The sequence below is a fragment of the Mugil cephalus genome, chromosome 10 (genome assembly GCF_022458985.1).
Source record: "Mugil cephalus isolate CIBA_MC_2020 chromosome 10, CIBA_Mcephalus_1.1, whole genome shotgun sequence".
Classification (NCBI taxonomy): Eukaryota; Metazoa; Chordata; class Actinopteri; order Mugiliformes; family Mugilidae; genus Mugil; species Mugil cephalus.
The window spans coordinates 18,181,923-18,205,122 of NC_061779.1; the positions used below are offsets into that span (position 1 = coordinate 18,181,923).

Here is a 23,200-nt window from a genome sequence, read left to right on the forward strand (position 1 = left end):
AAAACATGTGGCCTTCAAGTGGTAACATCAGCTGTAAGTTTCGAGAGCACCGCTGCTAGGCAACTGCTGGTCCAGAAGACTCCGAGGCTAACAGTTTAGCAAGCTAATACAGACAGTGCTCGTTAGAGTTCACCATACATATTAAGTCTGGGAAAATGAACTTAAAATGTTGCTAAACTATTGTTTCGTTTTGCAAACAGCTGTCAAGGTGTTTCATCGAGAGATGTGGGCCATAAGTTTCGAGAGCACCGCTGTTAGGCAACTGGTGGTCTAGAGGCCTCCGAGGCTAACAGTTTAGCAAGCTAATGCAGACGTTGATTCTTAGAGTTTATATAAAGTCTGGGGGAAATGTTGCTCAACTGTTGACTTCTTGATGCAACCTCTTTTCTAGAAGTGGTGTTCTTAAAAAGTACCACTTTTGGCAAGAATGTTGTGTTCACGACTTCTCTATGTCATGTGTTGCCTTTGAATGACACATGCGGTTAGGACATGGGAAGCTGTGAACACAAAATGGTTGGCACATAAACGTGTAAAAGAAGCCACCGGGGCTAACACTTTATAAGTTAGCCACTGGGTAACATGATGTAAAAAATGAAAAGGCACAGTAAAAAAATCTCCAATTCCTTTCTTATACTTGTATAAACAGTCTTGCTCTGAATTATTCAAAGTCTGATAAAAAATGGTTGGCTCACTAAACTGTTAGCCTCAGTGTGTTTTGTTTGTTTGTTTGTTTGTTTGTTTGTTTGCGGTGAAGGGGTGGCATTCCATTGAAACTTGTTAACCTTAAGTTGCGAAAACACTGCTGCTAGTGAGAGGTCATAAAAAGTATGGGAAAAATGCTGTTAAAATGTTGCTAAACTATTCTTGATGCATCCTGTTTTGTAGAAATGGTGAACTGGTGGTACGACTTGTGGCAAGAATTTTGTGTTCACGACTTGTCCATGTCATGTGCTGCCCTTTAAATGAAACGTGCAGTTACAACATGGGAAGTCAACACAAAATGGTTTTCAATCAACCTTTAACATTTAGAAGAAGCCACTGGGGCTAACACTTTAGGTATAATTCTCGTAATTACAAAAAATGGTTAGCTCTCAAAACTGTTAACCTCAGTGTTTTTTCTTTTTTGCAAACAGCTCAAAGAGTGGTGTTCTCACCAGTTACCAGGTTACCTCTTGAATGCCAAGCAACAGCTGCCTAGCAGGTTGCCAAGAATTTTGTATTGACATCTTCGCACCTGCTGTCAAATGGGACTCGTGGTTAAGCCTACAAGGTAAATTGTGAAAACACAGCTGCAAGGCAACTATTGGGGTCTTTAAGCCATCGAGGCCAACAATTTAGCAAGCTAGAGACGGGGTAACTTACCGTAGGAAGTGCAAAGACATAGTGAAAGAACGAGGCTGGCAGGAATACCATCATTGTCCTCTGACATATTATAAAACTGTAGAACTAAACAATATATACCATCAATATATACCATCCACCATTTCTGAAAACGCCTGACCTCATGCCATTTAAGACAGCAAACAACAATTTTATAAAAAGAGAAACAGACCGAAACACTTGAATGTTGTGTGTTGAGAGTAAATCAAATAATTTTGAAAGTAAAGTCATGCCTCCATGGACCAATCTCGTAATTTGTGTCTACTCATGGATTGTGTGTTTGTCTTGAAAGGATGCTTGTGTTGCTTGTTTGGCAAAATTATCCGTGCTTTATGGCTATATAAATAAAAACCACCTGAACAATCAAAGAAAAAAAAAAATACTAAGCACTAAGTCTACCTGAGTCATTTCTTCAAGTATCAGTTTCTTTTGAAGAAAGGCCTTCAATGTACTCACGCTGATTTAAGTGCTCCTATTCCTGTCACCAAATACAGCACACTCAATACTTGTGTTAATTTCATCTGCAGTTTTTTTTTTTTTGTTTGGGATCTGGCACTGGCACTGTTTGAGAGCAATCTCAGTCCAACCTCCAAAGGTGCTGATTGTTTCATCTCTTTCCACCGGCTAGGAAACAGCCATTTAGGAGAGTACTAGACATTTTCAAATCACTTGACAAAATATGACATGAAACCAACAATCCACAAGTCTGGGACCACACTAAGAATATCCTAGTACTGTTACATGAGATCATTCTTTTTCAAACTAAACAAATGCCGACCAAACTTTTAGGAACTCTTGGCAGCAATGACACGTTAATTTCCGCAGTGTGTCATATGTCAACAAACACATTACAGCTAACTAAGACTGTGAGGGTCGATTCAAGTGGACGTTTGTCATTGACACAAACCTGACTGCTTAGCCAAGAGAGAGCTCTTCATATCTACAGGTCGTATCCCACATCCTCCATCATGTTGCACCACCATGCTTCTACAGTAGCCTAAAATGGACAAACCAAATGCAGAAGTGATAGCCACACGGCGGGAAATATTCAATTTCATGCCACCTCTTTATTGACAATAACCCCGGCTCCACTATATTTTCGAACGATGCACTCTGTGCCTGAACAATTCGATCTACTGATATTGACATACTTTTTATGCATCAAGCCAGAAAAATAGAACAGCCTCCTATGTTTAGCAGCATGGCACTTCTGGGAGTTTTCGAAACGCACATCGTATGAAACACATTGACTTGAATTGCTGCGATCTACTGCGGAGCTACAACCGCACCACAGACACGTCCGGTGGAGATCCGGGGTTACTGCAGTGGGGCGCGACCAAAAAAGTTTGAGAAGCACTGCTGTAGATGGTTCTGCTTGCTTTGATATTCAGTTGGTTGCACCTGCAAATTGACCACTAGATGGCACTAAACCTGCCCACACGATGGTCCTTTAAGTCTCTTGAATGGTTAAAAAACTGATCTTTTTTCTGTGAGAGGAGAGATTTGAGTCAAACTTCAATCATCTTTTTTCTGATCAATTCACAACAGTTTATTTGCAGGCCCATCTAATTCTCCTAAAAGATTGTTAAGACATTGTCCAAAAGGTGATTAAAAATAGGCACCTGGACGGAGACATTTCTCTGTTCATAGCTTCTTCAGTTCTAAGAGACTGGGGGAAGTTGAGGTTTAAATAGGAAACTCTGTGGGTAAAAACCTTGCTGACTTGTTTCTGTAAGAACCAGAAACTGGTTCCATTAATTGCCATTAAAAGCTGGACACTTACCCGTACAGTTAAATACATCTCAAGTTAATGCTGCCCAAAGCTGCAGTTTTGACTTTCAGGAATTTTCCCCTCAGGAACCAGGAGAATTTTTAGTTTCTCTTCTCAACGGGTGGTACTTCTTAAAAGTAAAGGAACTTTTGGGGGCAAAGCTTGAAGCCCTGACCATTTTTTATTGGTCACATTTTCACATTTTATGCCTGATGGAGTGAGTCAGTCACAGACTAGCCCATAAAAACAGCTGTCAGTTTTTCATACAGCAGCAGGACTAATCCTAAATTGTCTTTAAAAAGAAAGTGTAAATTCAGACAAAAAGTGATCTGAAGGAACCTTTAAGTTCCTTTAAAGTGTTCCTGAGATTAAACGCTACATGAACTTTAGGTAGAAATACGGCTTAATACCAAACAACCATGACAGGTGAGTTGGTTGTGCCAAGCATGAGACCGGATGAAAACATACATAATGCACAAACATGAAAATAGGTTTATTTGAAAATATTCAGATTTGGTTTATTTACATTAGCCCTTTATGAAATCATTTTGAATTCAAGTCTCAGTTTAAACTGCGATTAAAAACAGATGATGGTGATGACAACAATAAGATTACTCTTTTAGTCTGAATTTGAAGGATGACTCATAGTGGAATAAACTTGTAACACATTTCTTTGTTTGCTCAGAAACAGCTTCATCTCCTTCTTGAATGTGATGTTAGTCCAGTACTCTTACAAAAATATTTCAGGGTTAATGCTCAGAGATATCTAACAATGTACACCGATATTTGTTCTTCTCAACAGTACAAAAATGAACAACTCCACATGCATGAAATAGTTTCACTTCCTGAAACATGAAGCCAGTAGACAGGTTTACCCCATGCAGAATATTATTCCCAAATGCTACGTCTAGGACGGAGGTAGCCGTTTATGCTACCTTATGAACCTTGTAAACATCGTCTCTAAGGCCTTGATTCAGGTGCCCCCTAACCTTAAGCTAATAAAGAACACAGGAAAGTTCAAACAGAGCAAGATGGAAAGGGTTAGAAACGAGCAAAGACAGACAATTAACACAAACATTAACACTGAAATTAAACCTAAAAGAGTACAAATATATTGTCTTTCAAGTGCTCTTTGTTGTGATTTTCACATTACTGAACAATATGTTTTCTTTAGCGTACATCCAAACCGTCTTAAGGTCCCATGTACGAGTGCAGCAGCCTGTGCGCTACAATGTAAGTATGTAGTGTTGTACTGACGCGTGTGCTCTAGTTATTTTGGTTTCCAGTTTGTATAAACGTTAAGAGAAGGTGGCAGTGAGGATGGCCTCTTGCTGCTGGTGATGAAGGGTCCCGATACCGACAGCAGGGGCAGGCAGAGCAGGTCGGCTCACTAACCGGAGCTGACAAGTGCAGAGGAGACAGTCAATCTGAGTAACGTAATTCATTTCAAAACAGTTGGGCTTTACGTCGTAGGCAGGGTTATTTCAAAACACGGCTCACCTTGCAGGCCAGCTGCTTCTCAAACCGCGGTGCTACAAAAGTCCAGGGACCCATGTTCTGAGGCTCCTCCTGGCTCCAGATAAACTCTGCGTGGAGAATTGTTTCAAAAAATGATTACGATCAACAACAGAGGAAACAAATCGACATGTTTCAAAAGCCAAATATGATTTTTACTCTTTATTTATTTATTCATTCATTTTCTTTAACTGCTTGTCCTCTGGAGGGACAGCCTGGATACATTGCTGGTCTATCGCAGGAGCTGCTCTTTAATATTCTTTAATACATGCAGAGCTCCATGCATGTCCCTCACACAACAACAAATCTTAACAGGCACCTTTGATCACTTTGAAATTCGTGGTCAATTCGTTTGTGTGTGTTCAATGCGACAGAAAGTGAATTATTAAACTCTTGTTTGCTGATGTGAAATTTAAATTTTGGCCTTGGTATGAAGTTTAGGATCCTGCACATGTGACTTGTTTGTGTAGTTTCTCTGAACTTGCTGTGTTGGCCTTTGGCTGAGGATTTCCTGATCTGAAACTTGTTTGCTTGCGGTGTGTTTGATGGGAGCAACGCCACAGAGAGCTGAAGTGAAACCTGAACTTTGAGCTGTTGTTTCAGAAGAAAGAAAACCTCATTCAGAACTCACGGTATATGAAGCACTTCACTCTAATTGTGAAAGTAACGCTCTTAGGATTTAATATCGTTATACTTTAACTATTCATTGTCTGTAAATCATGTAAGTCCTTCTTTTTAAAATTATGTATATATATATATATAGAGTATATTGGTACTGCTGGTTGTGTTTTAGGATAATAAATTATATATGAATACTTTTTGCATGTCTAAAATATTATACACGTTATTTTACTATGTTCTGAAGGGTTATAAACCAGATGAAATTAATGAATTAATTAAGATTAACATGGACATATGTAAAGAATTGGTGCCAAATAACTAAGCTAAAGCTAAATAATATAGTGTGGATGTGGATGGCCGACTTTTTCATTAGACTCCAGTAACAAAAGTTATATAAGCATTACGTGCAGACACATTACACATGTAAATTGTTTATCATGGTCTTTTGTAAAAATGTCACATACAGGGTCAGCTGAGGACTGGTAGAATGAAGGGGGCATGGTTCAAAGTCTCCCCACATCCACGGCTGAAGTGCCCATTAGTGAGGCACACAACCCGTTAAGCACATAAAAGCCTACAAATCACTCGCTGCTTGTAAAGTCTAAATGTTGTGAGCACGTGTTAATAACGGAAGGCGACTCAGACGAGCGTTTCATCAGCACTTGATTGATTCGGAGTTCCTGTGATCTGGACTTTGGCAGCTGGACCGTCAGAGGACGCAGGTGTTTGTGGCGTTTTAGCAAATTATTCATTGTGAAACGGACATGAAAAAGATAAGCAGCAGACAGAAGTTCCTCATGATTTCAGAAAAAAACTGAAGTGATCACAGGCTGAATGACATTAAGGGGACGGTCGGTGGACAGAGTTTCAGACACATAACACATCAGTCCTGCATGTAAACGTCTCCAACACAGTGATACACGTCCGATGTTGTCTTGAGGGTCCGCAAACATCTGGTCTGTACTTAACAGTCGTCTTGTGGTGAAAAAAAAGTTTGGTGGCGGTCATAATGTTGTGGCCGATTGGTGCATACACACACACCGTTTGTGGCCTCATGAACACGTTTGCTTTTAATGCGGTTTACTAATGTCAATTCCAGTATCCTGGTGTGCGCTGGGATTCTGATATTTCGGTCTATTGTGGCTCAGCTCGCGCCGGCGGCCCCCAGGAGAGAGGCACTGCTGTGCACGGCATATTTTTAGTTTTCTTTGTGCCCAAAGTTTGATGTTTGCATCAAAGAGTGACAGTGAACCTTCTGGATTTCGTTTTATGTAAGAATCACTTTTCATTCCACTTCCCTGGTAGAAAATGAAAGTTTTGTCGGTATTGTCTGTAAAGGGTCAAAGGTCGTTGCTTCAGTAGGTCAGACCTGAGTGAAGACTTCAGTAACGTTAACAAAACAGTCACCTTCAAAATAAAAGAAGACCTGACAGACCTGGATAAACCTGTTTATTTCTAGTAACCCAGGAACGCAAAGTTAAGAGGATTAAAAAAAAATAAAAAACATGAAATGCTTGTATTTAGTGTCTATGTGGGGCATTAATACATGAAGCAAATATCAGCAAGATCTGAGGCTCCAACTCTGCAGTCCTTAAGTTATTTTCAAATTATGTTTCATGCATTTTACCTCATCCTGTGAAAATGTGCTCTAAAATTAGCTTTAGCCTTTAGTGCATCAGTCACAGACTGTAGCAAAGGGAAGTCCCTCATAAATCTTTTTTTTTTTAAACGCTAAGAGACTACAGACATGAGACGTTTCTGACTGTGAACAGAAATAAATCAACAGCTGAGCAGTCTAGTGGATTGTTAAAAAGTTCATTGTTAACAGTGTTTGCATTGTAATACTGTAAATTAAAAATATAAAAATATTTTGGTTTTCTTACCATAAGACACAATAGGATATTATTACATTAGATGATAGTATTTCTTCACTGGCTTTTATTAGTTAAACAAAAGTCAGCGTGATGGGGTCAGTAACATCAGTGCACTGGCTCAGCCTGATGCTGGAGGTGTGTGAGGTGACTTTACCTTTGGCATTGGGGTATTTGTTGAGCTCCTGCTGCAGAGCCTCCAGAGGAAATGGACAGAGCTCCTCCACGCGGACGAGCGCCGTGTTCTGGTTGGCTGCTGATGTCTCTCTCTGCTTCAGCAGGGCGTAATAATGCTTCCCTGAACACAGCACCACCCTCTGGACACTGTGGGAGACAAAAAAAACAAAACAAAAACATTTTGCAGTGGTTTAATATTTGAGTCACTTATTAATGATAAGGTTGATGAGAAAAAGCTCCAGAACATTACTTTTTTTTTAAATACTGTGAATTAAAAACACTAGCGAATATAATACTGCTCCTTTGCATCAATGTCTACCCAGACCAACAATCTGTGTAGTAAGAAAGAGAATACAATTTAATAAAAAGTATTAAAAGCATTTTTTTTTTTTTTTAAATGAAAGTTATCACCATTAACACAAGAATTTGAGACCATTTTTACAGGGTTCGGATGGACGACCAGAGCAACATGAGGCCCCACCTCCTGTCATAATTAGTATATGAAAATCTGGGCAAAATAGTCTTTTGTGATCTTCACCTTTAGTCTCGATTTAAGTTATCAGGGTGATCCTGAGATATAGTTTTCATGAGAATGGTATGGAAGAACAGACAGAGTGAACACATCCTGCATCAATAATCAGGTCCTCCTGGTTACCGACACATCATGAGGTCTGTACCTTTGTGCGGAGACTGAAGTGTCACCCAGCACTGGCTTGAAGGATGTTCCCGGTGCCAGTTCAGTCAGACTGGACACTGCTCCCTGGGAAAAACAATAATTCACACTGTGAAATCCGGAAAGCAGAAGCTGGAGGAGTTCAGAGCGACATCTACGGGACTTACCGAAAATCTCAGCAGCGTCTTGGGTCCGACCACGATGAGAGGTTTGCGGAAGTTTCGGATCATCTGTCTCCTCAGCAGGTGGAAGTACTGAGCGGGAGTGGTGGGGTTGACCACAGCCATGTTCACAGTGTCGCCGTCCACCCCCTCCTGTTTGCTGTCACACATCTAAGAGACAAAAGAGGACGAGTGGGTGATGATTTGTGATTCAGGCAAAGCGGGTCTGAACGCTTCTTGTCTCACCTGGCAGTGATGACTCAAACTGATTCAGAAACCTCACTTAAGTGCTCAATAAACAACGGAGGGTCCATTATGGAGGGAGTGACTTTGGAGGGAAGCTTCACTCTGACACAATCTGCCTCCTGATTGCGTGTGGTCCATTAAGAAACATTATCTCTGTTGATTTGCTATTGATTAAACCTTTAAATAAACTGCTATGTGCTGCATTAACTCCCTTTGTACGGATGAAAACTGGCAGTGACTATCTGCACGGTTACACTTATGTTTTTAGAAGTTTCTGGTCAAATGCCTCTACATATGACTGCTAAGCTCAGTATGTCGATGATATTTTGTTTATTTAAATCCTCAAACATTATCGGATAGCAGCCCAAATGATCCATGGGCAAAGGGACATTGGTCTTTACATATTATTATTATATGTGATAACATACGCCACCTGGCCAAACAAATGTCGCCACCTGGGTTTAACTAAGCAAATAGGTAGAAGCCTCCTATTGGATAATTACTGCAGGGAGGATTAGTTATTTGATTATGCAATGAGTAGCTTCTCGTTTCTTAAACAACCGTGTTGAAAGACACATCCCGCGGTCATGGTAAAGATGTTAGTCTGTGTGAGAAGGGTCAAATCACTGGCATGAATCAAGCAGAGAAAACATCTAAGGAGACTGAGGCAGAAACTACTAAACCAGGGTCAAGAACTGTCCAACACATTATTAAAAACCGGAAGGACAGCGGGGAACCATCGTCTTAGAGGAAGAAATGTGGTTGGAAATAAATCCTGATTGATCTGTGATCACTTAAACGTTTGGTGAAATCAAACCCTGTTCCAGAGTGATGGGTGTCGTAAGAAGAGAGACAGATAAAGCGATGCATCCATCATGCCTAGTGTCTACTGTACCAGCCTGTGGGGGCAGTGCTATGATCTGGGGTTGATACAGTTGCTCAGGTCCAGGTTCAGCAACATTATTCAGCCCAAAGAATGAGCTCAGCTGACTACCTGAATATACTAAATGAGCATGTTATTTCATCAATGGATTTTTACTTCCCTGATGGTACAGTAATATTCCAAGATGACAACGTGGGGCTCAAATTGTGAAAGAGTGGTTTTCACACATGGATTGGCCTCCACAGAGTCCAGACCTGAACACTACTGAGAATCTTTGAGAATCTCCCTTCCTCAATACAAGATGTTGGTGAAAAATAAATGCAACACTGGATGGAAATAAATAAATCTTGTGACACTGCAGAAGCTTAATGAAACAATACCACAGTGAATGCTGCTGTAATCAAAGCTAGAGGTGGTCCAATGAAATATTAGCGCACGTGACCTTTATTTTCTGGTGGCAACTTTTTTTTTTTTGGCCAGGCAGAGTATTTTAAAGCTACCAATAGACAGGAGTCAAAAAGTCACTTCTGTCCTGGCTGAGGTAAAACATTAACCCCTCCTGGAAATGTCTTTGGTATAAAATTAAGCAACAGCTGCTGAATTTGTAGCAGTTTAACATGTTGTGGTCATGTCATATTAAAACCATCTTTATAGTTTTTTTTCTTTTTTATTTAGAGTTGTTAGTAAGGTTGACTTGCAAAGAAAGAATTTCACTGAATGGTCTAAACTGGTGTTTTTCACTGGTGTGTCTTGAATCTCATTTAGTTTGAGTTAAAAAGTAGATGGGCCATAATTACCTTGGTGAACTTCTGTTTAGCTTTCAGCCACTTTCTCCGGGGGTCAATGATAAGCAACAGGAGCTGTTGTTTAATGGGTTAATTAAGAAGCCAGCTAACTAGACACTGTCACACTGCATTGAACTCTTGGTTTCTGTGGTTCACTGGTAGCAGTACCACCAGTAACCACTAGATGTCATTTGTCAGCTCAGCAGCTCTGGATATAAAAGAGACTAACTTCAGTATTAATAAGAGTAAATTGTTTCCTCATAAAAATCATCAGTACATCCCACACATGTCATCTCGGTCTTATTTTCAAGCAGCAGGATGATCAGTTACCCTCTCGCTGAAGCCAAGTATGTTCTTGACTAGTTCCCTCTTCCTGGAAAGCAGGAATTCAGACACTCGTGACCCGTTGGGTTTTTATCATTTCCACTAAGTGGCTGCCACAGCGATGAAGAGCAAACAAAACACAAAAAACCTTCTAGTCTCTGCAGTTAGAAGAAAAAACTAACTTAATGTTAGAGTCTATGAGAACAATCGGAGCAATTTTCAGTCATGTCACTGAGTCAGATGTTAATTGATACTAATGTGAATCAATGATTACACTCTCACAGACCTGGAGGAAGCGCTCCATGCGGCAGGAGGAGTGTTCTGGTCCAGCTCCGTCGTAGCCGTGAGGCAGCAGGATCACCATCCCGCACTGCAGCAGCCACTTGGCCTCACCTGGGGACGCAAGACGTTCACATCTGATGTGTGTTCAAATGTTTTAACCGCGCCTTGTGAACGATTCCGTGTAACGCGTCGGAGCGGCGAGACGTTCACCTCCAGAGATGAAGGTATCGAAGATGATCTGTGCTCCGTTGAAGAAGTCTCCAAACTGAGCCTCCCAGATGGGCAGAAGCTTCGGTTGGGCGATGCTCATGCCGTACTCAAATCCTAGCACCGCCTCCTCGGACAGCGGGCTGTTACATACCTGAACACAAAGACATACCAGTGCACATGAGAGGAGGTAACCTTCTCATGTTACAGACAACTGTAAAGCTTATTTAAGGGTTGTCTATGAGAACATGTTCGTACTGACAGTTTGATCTATGTTACCTCCAGGAAACCCGTCTGCTCAGGGCTGATGTGGTTCAGAGGGATGTACATGTCGTTGGTGTCTTGACACACGATCATCGCGTGTCGCTGACTGAAAGTGCCTCGCCCAACGTCCTGTCCGCTGATACGAATATTGAAGCCTGCAGCGATGAGAATTTGACATCTCCTTATCAGAAAACTTCAAAGGATACTCATATTCATTCCAAACTAAATTTTAACTCGACACACAGACCTTGAGAGAGCAGAGAGCCGAATGCTAAGGCTTCTGCTGTCGACCAGTCTAGTTTGGTTCCCTCTTCCAGCTTCTGCAACCGAGCCTGAGTCCATGAAATAAAAAGAAAAAAACTCAGCTGCTGCTGCATGAACCACCCGACAGAAACAGACATGACACGATTCTGGCCCCACCTGTACGTGGGTCTTTCCGAGGTGGCTGTGCATCTGGATCTGCTCTGGGATGTCCACGGACTTGGCCCCGACAAACTGCAGCAGGGGAACAGGGACGCCCGTGTCCCAGGTGGTGACTCTGGCCTGGGGCTCGACCAGATCCCCCCAGCGGCCCTGCAGGTTAGTGGGTGGGGGGCTGTACAGGGTCATGTTAGACAGCTTGTCGTTGAGCGTGCCGTAGTATTTGGATTTGATCTCTGCGCGCTCGGCATCGGTCATCAGGCCCTCTGAGATCAGCTGGTCCGAGTAGGAGTCGGGCACGCTCTTACGGGATCTGCACAGAAGCAACAAAGTGACAGCTGCTGTACACTGTGTGTCTGACGGGGGCTGCGGTTAAACCTCAAGCTAAAAAGCAAAAAACAAGGTGACGTCAACTGACCGGATGATCTTGTACATGGCCGGGTTGGTGAAGAAAGGCTCGTCCAGCTCATTGTGGCCCCACTGACGGTAGCAGATCAGGTCCAGGATGACGTCCTTCCTGAAACGCCGCTGGTACTCCATAGCCAGCCGAGTGGCTCGCAGCACCTCCTCTGCGTCGTCTCCGTTTACGTGGATCACCGCGCAGTTCACCATCTTACCTGTGAGACAAACGTTTCTGATCACAACATGGTTCCCGTCTTATTATCCCACGAATAAAAACGGAGCTGAGATTAGCACACTCTGAAACATTCATAATGATGCGTTAAAATTGTGCATGTGATAAAGCCATGTCTGCACAGAGGTGTAGACTCCTTACTGACCGACATCGCTGCAGTACAAAGAGGATCTCCCTCTCTCTGATGGAGTGGTGTAGCCCACTTGGTTGTTCACAATGAGGTGGATGCTCCCACCAACTCTGTAGTGAGGAAGGTTTGACAGGGTCAACGTTTCGGGGACAATCCCTTGGCCAGTGAACGAGCCATCACCGTGGACCTGTGGAGGAGAAAATAAAACACTGTCAACCAGCCAACTGGGAACACCTCCCTGCTCAGGCATCCAGCTGGTTATGCTACTTTAGCCTTTTGTTTTTTCTTAACAGCTCATTGGTGTGTTTCCCTTTTGTTGAGGCCCAAGAGCCGGGTCATAACAATATATAAAACAAAGTCGAGGTAACCACAGATTGGGTGCATGTGTGTGTCCGTGCTTGCAACTTCTAACCTGCAGGCAGATGACCTGATCCCCCGGCTGGGCGTTTTCTTCGGGGGAATAGTCTCCTTCTTTCCTGAGCTGCTGCCTGGCTCTGGCTTTACCCTGAGCCACAGGGTTAATGGCCTCCAGGTGAGACGGGTTGGGCAGCATGGTGACGTGAACGGGGCGCCCGGCTCCGAAATCCAACTCCACCGAGGAGGTGAGGTGAGAGAGGACGTCGCCGATGGAGGGAGAGGTGTCGGGAAACTCGCTGAGGCCGCGCATCTTACGGAACATAAGCTGGAGAGACAAATTGCGACAGGACGGTGTTGGTTGACGTCATCTACCGGTTCAGCAGCGGGAACTTCTGTGCGCCTGTGCTGCTGATTTGCAACATGTGCAACATAAATAGTGTCATTCCGATAACTGGAGAGGTCTGATTAAGTGGAGCACCTAACCTCTGGTGGGAACTTCAGCAGGCCTGTCAGCAGGTTGAGTCGTCCTCTGTGGGGCATGCCGATAACGACGTCTGTGACTCCGCTGTGGGCCGACTGGTGGAAGAGCTCATAGAAAAAACCCATCATGCTCTCTGCTCCTTCTCCCCCGTAACGCTTCACAGTAGCAAACTTGGTGGCCAGAAAGTGGTCAAATTCCTGCAAAATTGATGAATTGAAAACCAATGTATCATATTAAACCCGATGCAGTCTTTGTTTTTTCCCATATCGTACACAGACGTCACCCTCCTCTTTCCCCTCAGACCTACCTGGGACTCCAGCATGACCGTGGCCAGGTTCTTCCTCTCCTCTGGGGAGAAACTCTGTCTCTTGAGCTCCTCAAAGCGGTCAGCGAACCACTCCCTCTCTTCCAGGCTGCTCAGCTGGCTGGTCTCCACTGAGAGGTGGCCACAGTAGGCCTCCTGCAGGTAGGCCTGCACCTCCTCCACCGAAGCCTGCGCCTTCCCAAAGTGTCGTAAACCTACGGAGGTGAAGATGATTGTGCATGGAAGAAAAACAGAGAAGACGGTGTCAGAGGTTTATACTTGTCTCGCTCTGTGACAGAAAAACCCAAATGCTAGACGGCGTTGTGTCTTCTTTGCCAGTTGGGTCATTTTTTTAAATTTATTAAAGTTTCCACTTCCTGTTTCACCTTTAACAATGGCGACTGAAACTTTCACAAAAATTTTCAGCTGAATTCCAAGTTATACAGACGTCTGTATGTACAGACCTCCTCAAGTTACCCAATTAGATTCTTTACTGATCCAAAACAGTTAGTTTAAAAATTGCCAAGATGGAGGAGAAGCCGGGAATACTAAAGCGGAAACACGTGACTACCTAGCGGACCAATCACAGCCCTTGCGCTCTGCGTCGCCGCAGGGAGTAGTTAAGTTTCTGGGGATCCACGCAACGTTGGCGAAGGTGTCTGAGCCTCTGCAACACTTAAGCGCAGAAGCCTCAATTACACTTTAGTGAGGACAGTCACTGAGAAACATACACATATAATATATAAAGCAACGCTACAGACATTAAGTAAACTAGTGAAAATGAATGCATTCTAATGTAACAGTCCTTCTCTACATCTCGGCTTCATGACTCTTCTAATGTTCATTTTACGTTTATGTACGACATAACCAAGGTAGTGATTCAACTACGTGATCACATTGGAGGATGTCGTTTGTGGTGCTGTTGAAATAAATTGAATTAAACACAAACGTGTTCTGGTATTTAGGCCTGACCAACTAAAATGGAGTTGTATGATGATAGGAAAATGTCAATGCAGCATAATACTACTTGGAACCACAGCATCCAAAAGGAAAAACACAGTGGATTTAACAGCTCTCTCGGTTATTTTAAACAACCGCTGAATCCCATAACCTTCGTGTAGATTTAGTGCAGGGCTTAGGTCAGTGTCCAGACCGCTGCGGCTGCTGCATCTTTTACCTGAGGTGTTGAGTTGTCCTGTTACGGCTCCAGCCAGGATGTTTATCTCCGGGACGGTGTCAACCACTGGCTTTTCAGGTAGCAGGGGGTTAATTTTAGCAGCCTTGTGTCCATGTGCCCTGTAAGCCTCCACCAGACGGGCCAGGCCATGATCTGAGATAGGACGGAGCAAAACAGCAGGCCTCTGTCGGCATGAGCTCTCACTGAATTAGTTATATCCTCCTCGGTACTGACTGAACTTCACCTAACAAACTAACAGCCACCTGAACCCACAATGAGACTACTTAACTGGACATATTGAACTCCAATATACAAACAGGTGCTGTGATAAATTACCCCCCAATAAGCCTGACTTAATGCACATTTCTCTGGCTGTAACTGAACTTCACCCTGACAGAGCCTAACCAGCCGTGTTAACGTGTCCAGCCCGTAGTGTAACCCCGTGCTGACCTTGGTTTAGAGCAGAGACCTGCTCGCTCTGCAGCTCCTGCTCCCTGGCCCTCTGCTTGGGTCGGTATCCGTAAACGCCCCTCTCGGTGTGATAACAGCTGCTCACGACCTGCCCGGCCACACCGGGCGGCAGTCTGCAAAGCGACTTCCTCAGGAAAAGTACGGCCGACATGCTTATCGAGGTAATTCTTCAGTCGTACATGTGACAGCAGCACACAGCAGCACACTAAAAGGCTACACGACGGCGGCCATACTGCCAACGGGGGCAAGTTATGGGAGGAGATGCCGCATCGTCAGCCCATTGGCTGAACTTCAGCCACTCACAACACTGCGACGAGGAAACGTGCTCTTCAGTGTCTTTACATTTTATATTTGGCATAGGAGAAGTCAAACTGCACTGCAGAGCGACGTGTTGTCTTTAAGCTGTTGTGTTTAACTCTGAGGTAAAGGGTTACGGGTGTAAGTGAAGTATCCTCAGTGACGTAGCGCAACAAGTGTCAGGCGAAGACAGTTGTGTTGCGTTCACGTGCTCCTTAAAAGAATTATGAATCCCCAATGGACAGACGGACAGCAGGATAACAAGTAGTTTTGCTAAGATTTGCTAATATATATTCTGCATGCATATATTTTGTTGTGAATTTAATTTGAGTTATTTACTTTCCTTTCATATTTAAATATCATAAATAGAATAAATAAGATGACCATCAGATTAATTCAGGTTGATGTTTCCATACAAAGGCCATTGATTCATTGTATCACCGCAAAAACGGTGTGATCAGCATTGATAAAGATATTAATAAAGGGGATTAAATGCATTAATGAAGTTAAAGAAAAGACGTAAATTTCTTGCATACAGAAGTGTACAGCACAGGTTCAGACAGGCCTACAGCAAGAGTCATGTAATGGTCCTCAGTGCTGGTTCCCTAACCCTGTCTAAACCTGAATAGACCCACAAGAGGCATCCTATGAATTGATCTAATTCAAATATTCATTATTTTTTATTGTTATATACTAAGTTCCTATTATATTACTAATATCATCACTATAATTATCATAGATAAAATGTTATTGAAATATTAAACCCCCTTCAGAGTATTATTGATATGTATAGTATTGATATGGTTAAATCAAGGGATGTAAGATATTCTGCTGAACAGCAGACATTAAAAGAAGGATCTCTGCCTCATCACAGTGTAAGAAGATTATTAAAGTTTTTTGTTTTTTTTACCACATGTCTCCACACAGTCAATGTCTAGATGTTGAGGCGCATGTCATACAGGGTTGTTATTTTCTGTTATACTGCAGGATCTCTACCACTGGGTGGAGGTCTTGTTCAGTACTCTCTGTAGAGGGAGACATTTTTAAAATAGCACTACGCTCACCATCGTTTCCACATTACAGTTTATGGTCGTCTATAAACGGTTTACCCTTGGACCTGTTACACAGAAATCATTGCTCAATATTGTCTGAACACTGGGACCTATTACATCGTCATGTGTGTTTTGATGACTAAGAACATCACCTACGCCATCCTACATAATCCCCTCAAGCACCGTTCTCCTGGGTGTTCTCAGTGATCTGCCTCTTCTGTACATATTTTGCTAGTAATTTAGTTTTTTTTCAAAAAAAAAATTCTAAACTTCTCCTCCGATTACTAATTTCTATAGATTCAACAACAGAGGACAAGTTGAGGTTTATTTGGAGAAGCAGAGATACCAGTTTCTCCTCCCACATAAGTTTTGCAGTTTTGCAGGGCATGTCGTGTCTTGGTTGGAAGGTGAAGCTCTTTGTCTCTCTTGCCTTTATTAAGCAACGTTGCACTGTTTTTAATGCGCTGCTACAGCTACCATTCTCCATAGCAACAGATGCTAAAAAAAAAAAAAAAAAAGTGTCATTTGACTGAAGCCAGGCAGACTGCCTCCACAGTGTAGCGCGGTAATGACTTCATGAGCACTGCAGGTCGATGATATAAAAGATACTTCAGCAATGAGCTCAAGTTCTTTTCTTACATGTCTTGTTTTGTCTGAGCAGTGCTTCAAAAGAAAAAATCCAAATACATTCAATGCACAATGACAGAAATCAGGAGGCTGCCTTTATTATTGCTAGCATTATCCTGACATTATTTCGCAGCTATCGCCACATTTCTTCATAGCAACAGATGCTTATTTTTAAACAGGGCATTCTGCAGTAATATCCTGTAGATGCAGCTTTGTAATGACTTCAGGACAAGACGTGTTGCTAGGTTTGGACTCAGAAGTCGGTTTACTGATATAAAAATCTTTTCGTTTCCTATAGGGCTGATCTTTACAATTTGAGTCACCATAGAATCATTTTTTTAATGTCACAGCTTCTCTACATTCAAGGTTTTGTCTTTTAATCAGATTTTGTCCCAGAGGTCAAAAAATCCAAATGTATTCTCTACTAAATTATAGCAAACAGGAGCCTCTTCCTCTCTTGACTCTATTGTGGCATTAATTCATTTGTCTTGCTCTTTATATTAACAGATGCTTGTTCTTGATGGGGCATTCAAACAATGTAATGTCGGTTTAGCTGAAAGAGCTATCTATTCCTAGATGACCTTTTTTTAAAAAAAAAAAAAAAAAAAAAAAAGTCAGAAATTTATGATTTCAGAAACACTGCAGAACTCGATTTTTTTTTTTTACAAGGGCTGATGTTTGAGTTCAGATGTAGAGCTCTGACCATTAATTATTTACTCCATCAATTGCCAGAAAAATTAAGAAAAATACCCACTGCAGCTTTTGTGCTCCGGGTTTTTTCTTTAAATTGCTACCCAGATTTAAATTGTCTGAACAATAATTTTTTTTTTTTTTTAATACACAAGGTAAGCAAGAAACAAGCAAATAATCATATCTGAAAAGCTAAAAAGACGGGGAAGAAGATGTGTGTCCTCTTGGAAAACAGGGAATGACATCTTAATTATTTGAGAACTAGTGAATATCTACATTTATGTATTTAAAAAAAAAAAATCAATTAAAGTGATTTCCAATCAACTTCAGCTAACTGGCTCAACATTTAATAATTGTTAGCAGTAAAAATGAATCATGAGCCTTAAATCAAGGCAAATCAACGCAAATTAACGCGAATTCATGTTAGCGTTTACATTTTCTGCTGCTTCATTAATAAATGTAAATTAATTTAAAGTGTTTTTTTTTTTTTTTTTAAATCACTGAAACCTACTATGACCCCTCTATGCAGGGGGCGCTCACACTGAAAGAACATGAACCCGGTTTCCCCCCACGAGTTGCAGCTGAGAAATAAGCAAAGAGAAGCACGACGAAGAGAAACAAGTTAGCGAGACACGACACACGGGGGGAGGGAGGGGTGGTTTGTAAAATGTCTTTACAACACTGGACAGGCACAACAACACACAAAGACACACAGTCCATATTAGGGGAAATGGTTTAATTTGGAGACAGAGGCAAAGAAACACACCACACATAAACAAACATCGACCAAAAAAAGAACACAGAGTCTTTCGGCTACACACTCCGCTATGGGAAAAAACAGAAAACTCTACACAGGTAAAAAGCAAGGCTCCAACTAAACAGTTAACTTTTAACAAACTAAGACAATTACCCACACAAAAAGTTTGTCAAAAATCCTGATGACCATTAAAGTATGCGGACAGCACAAATACTAACATGAAACTTACCACCATTTAAAGGATCCCAACCCCCCCGCCCCAAAACTGAGACTGAAGTAAGGAACATGTAGATTCAAGTAAAACCTAAATTAAGCATCTTTTAGAGGCAAAGCAAAAAAAAAAAAAAAAAAAAAAATTGCTTGACACTACCAAGAGGCCAAACTCAAGACCTGGTCAAGACGAGGCCACATTGAGAGGCCACACAATTTTTTTTTTCCAATATATATTTTTTTTCCTTTAATTTCCAATATAAAAAGCTCCACTGGTACAAAATACATATTATGAACAACCAGTTGTAGAAATTGGACAGCCTGTGCACGTCTTTTTGTTTTCTTTTTCAAATCCCACCCAGTTTGAAAAATCTGCTTTTGACTGAACAGAGAGAACAAAGAGAAAAAAAAAATTAAAATAAAACTGTACTGTATGTATAATACAGGATCACATCAAGATGCACTCACTTTGGCTTTCATCAAGACAAGACAAAAACATCTATTAAATTATTGGTGGAACGTGAACAGAGTCCTACCGATTATCTGACAAGAGAAATCAACACAGGAAAAGATTTTTTTTTTCTTTGCTTTTCTTTTGGATCAAGACAATATCTATAGAGATGCAAAGCTACCACACACTGTCAAAAAACAAAACAAACAAAAAAAAAAAATAGCACTTTTGAAAAACAAGAAAACAGAGTGATTGTTAGAGCTCGATTTGTGATGGAAGCCCCTGAAGTGAGTCGCGTTCCTGTCGGGACTGCTGTGGACTGTACATTGTGCTTTTCTTTTATTTCCTTTTTTTTTTTCCTTTCTCCTCCCTCTCCTTTTAATAATTCACAGAGACACTTCACCATTACACCGCCGCAGACCTGCAATCAGCGCCGGACACACACACACACACACACACACACCCACCCACGTCGACTTTTAACTAAGCTTCAAGCCTGCGTCGCAAAGTGTCACGGTACACGTGTGTTCGCACTCACTAAGAAAGACGTTTCAAATGTATAGGGAAGTTTATTGTTTATCTACAAGTTTTTCTTAAACTGTTCAAATTGAGTACATCACAATATCACAATAACTCAACACACAGAGTAAGGGGGGGTGAGGAGAAGGGGGAACATTAGCAGGTGACAAGAGCTTTCATGACACTGGCATAAATAGACAAAAAAGGCGAACTGCAGCAATCTCTAAACCAAGGCCTAATAAGAATGTGTAGGCAGTTTCTAGACGTATATATTTATATATATGGCACTTTGAATATTGTATTGCATTTGGATAGAAAATACACACTGTAAAAAGCACATGCCCATATTAAAAGAGAAATCAGTGGTACCTTGAAAATTAGGGGATCAACACACGCACACACACAACATTCTGCAAAAGTGATTAGCTCCGACCATTGTGCTTAACATTTCCTTACAAAACTATAACACTTCCCTCAAGCACTGTTTCAAATTTGGTACCTTGTAATATTTTTTTTTTTTTGTTTTTTTTTTTGGAATATATTTATGTGTTTTGAAGAAAGAACAAAACAAAATCCAAACCGAAAAAAAAAAGGTCAAATGGTGATAAATTTGTGCATTTTTTTTTTTTTTTGTGTTTTAGTCTTGTGTCTAGTTTCACACACAAATAAAAACCCCTGAGTTGACAACTCTTTAGCGCCACCAGGTATGCAGTTTTAGGGAACCCTCCTTCGAGGGGGGGTGAAAGTGGTTGTCATTTTACCAGGGTTGCCTCGACGACGTGTAGTACAACGGACAAAAAAACGCCACCCTGATAAAAAAAGTGTAAACTTTGTGCTGAGAAAATGGAATGTATTTGTAAACCAACACTACTGTGGTGGATTTAGCAGTTTTTAATGTGCTGTGCAGCGTGTACAACTGAAACATGACACAGTAAGTCACTTAAAAGAAAGGTCAGCGAAGGAACAAAACAAAATAACAAAAAAAAAAAAAAAAGTGTGTGCCGAAAATGTGCAGAGACCCACAGGTCGTGTGTCCGAGTGAGCTCTTCTTCAGGGGCTCCCACGTTTGCAACCAAAATAAGAAGAAGAAGAATAAAAAGGAACAAGTGGTTTGTGTTTCGCGGTGTGTATGTATGTATGTGTGTGTGTGTGTAAAGAATATTACAGCAAAAAAGTTGTGAGTTCATAAACACTGAGTTTGACACATGGGCACTTTAACAACAAAATAAGACAAGACATTGTCTGGCATCTGTATGATTAACAGACATTGTAAATCATCGTCTTTCAACATGAGGCATCCAAACTAAACCAAAGTGAAACATCCATTAATTAAATTAGTAGCGAGAAATTCACAGAAAGTCAAGACGTACCATGGAAGCTGAACACTTCTTAAAGAAAATAATTAGCCTCAAATGTGACCCTTAATTTTTTTTCTTTTTTTTTTTTTTTTCTTTTTGAACCAGATGGCAAAATTACAATTAATGAAGAGGATTTTTTTTTTAAACTGACTAGAAATGACCCTCAAACTCTGGTCACACTGATCAAACTGATTCTTAGTCCTGTTTAAAAATGTAATACACTGAAGATCCTCAGCCCCCCCGCCCCCCCACCCCGCCCCCCCACCCCGCCCCGACCAACACAGATGACATTACAACGTAATCTACAAAAAAACCCACAGTTTTGCCTGGGTTCTGTTAGTTAAACTTCTATAGATTCAATGGTATAAAATATAGGTAATCTACGTGTGCATTTAAACCACAAGATTGTCTATTTGTGAATCAGTTCTAAAAAAGTTGACTCATGTAGGTAGTCATTCCTCTCAACAGAGCAAATGTACCTTTTATTGTGCCATCAATAGTTGGGAAAAAAAAGAAGAAACACACTGAATATTTTTGTAAATTAAAAAGAAAAGGAGATTATTATTTTTTTTTAAATAGCCTCGGTGTAAATCGTCACACTGCCCACAAAATGTAGAGATCCTAACAGAGCACTGAGAGGGATTTTTACTGGTCAGACTTTCAAAAGTGTTGGAAAAGTTGTCTGTAGCATTTTTTTTTTTTTTCTTGTAAGAAGCCAACATATTGCTAATGGCACCAAAGAGCACAGCTGTGTGCCAATCCCTGTATTCAACTTTCAAGTGAATTTTTTACTGAGAGAGGTAAAAAGAAAGCAACATAAAAAAAAAAAAAGCTAAATTAAAAATAAGAAATCCCACAGGTTTTTAAAACATTCGCAAAAAACAAAAAACAAAGTCTCTTAAATGAATTCAATGTAGGTAAGTTTTCACATTGATTTGCTTGACCTCTCTCCCACCTGTCACATTTCTATACAGAAGAAAGCAAACAAAATGAATATACATGCAGAAAAAATCAGGTTGAGCTAAGGTCAAGGTCAGTGGGTGGCCAGGTATTGGTCAGGCGAGCTTAGAGAGACATCACAGACAATGGTGGGATGATGAGGCCAGGGGTTTGGCTTGGCTTTCAACATCATGAAGACATGCTAGGCTAATGATGAGCAAACAGGCATGGAGATTTGTTCTAAAAAAGGAACAAAAACATGAAAGGGAGAGGGAGAGAGAGAGAGGGGGGACAAAGAGGAGAGAAGAGAAAGTTAGGGGCACAGCACAAGAATCGTTTAGCCATGAGGCACAAAAACCAACATAAATAATGCCAGTCACCACGTACAGTAAGGACGGTGGGGTGGACGCACCCCCCCCCCTTCTCCCAACACACAAAAACAATACACAGATTTAAGGAAGTGACACCACCAGGACATATGGCAGAGACTCCGACATGCACGAACTGTATACTTGGCACCCAAAGAGATCCATCTAGAGCCAGTCCCTTTGTGGGAGACTTGGAGGATGGATGGAATGACTGGAAGAGGTTGTTAATAGAGAGACGGAGAGGTAGCCTAGCTCAACATGGCTTGATAATGAAAGAGCGTAGAGAGAAAGACGGTGGGGGGGGACACGGAGGAGGAGAGGTGAGGCCGGGGATTACAGACGGGAATATCTAGAGTGCAAAAGAGGTTGACATGGAGAATGATACGAATGAGACGGACTACGTGTAAAAAGCCGAACACAGGTTGAAGCTCTGAGCTCGGGGTCTACGTGGCTTCAGCCCTTCAACACAGCAACCGATCCTTAGTCAACCTGTTCTAGCTTGACCTGAAGGCAATGAAATGGCATGGAAACACACCTGATGCTCTCCACTAAATACAGTGACACAAAATACCTCCAGCGAACACTGACTCCAGTGATAGTCATAAATAATCATATACATTAAAATATTCAATCAGACTCAAATTACATGATAAAACTGCAGGAATGAGATACAGCAAAATGTGGAAAGATCATTGCAACTCTTTTTTTTTTTTTTGAGTCTCCCTCCTGTGGTGGTCTCCTGTCCCCCTGCCCCACTGAGTCTCTGCTGTGGTGACCTTGGCTGGAGGGTGAACTTAC

General features: G+C 41.5%; 1 protein-coding gene across 1 annotated transcript; it reads right to left on the minus strand.

The window, feature by feature from the left end:
* Positions 1–3,620: 3,620 nt before the first annotated feature.
* Positions 3,621–15,384, minus strand: dhtkd1 (dehydrogenase E1 and transketolase domain containing 1). Its single transcript, XM_047596801.1, has 17 exons — positions 15,114–15,384; positions 14,664–14,816; positions 13,490–13,701; positions 13,185–13,379; positions 12,757–13,026; positions 12,360–12,531; positions 11,999–12,197; positions 11,581–11,893; positions 11,408–11,492; positions 11,176–11,315; positions 10,900–11,050; positions 10,694–10,800; positions 8,176–8,340; positions 8,013–8,095; positions 7,316–7,482; positions 4,652–4,737; positions 3,621–4,551 (listed from the first exon to the last, which is right to left on the minus strand). Exons 1-17 carry the CDS (start codon positions 15,283–15,285, stop codon positions 4,450–4,452), a joined length of 2,772 nt encoding a protein of 923 aa, XP_047452757.1. The 5' UTR covers positions 15,286–15,384; the 3' UTR covers positions 3,621–4,449.
* Positions 15,385–23,200: the final 7,816 nt, after the last annotated feature.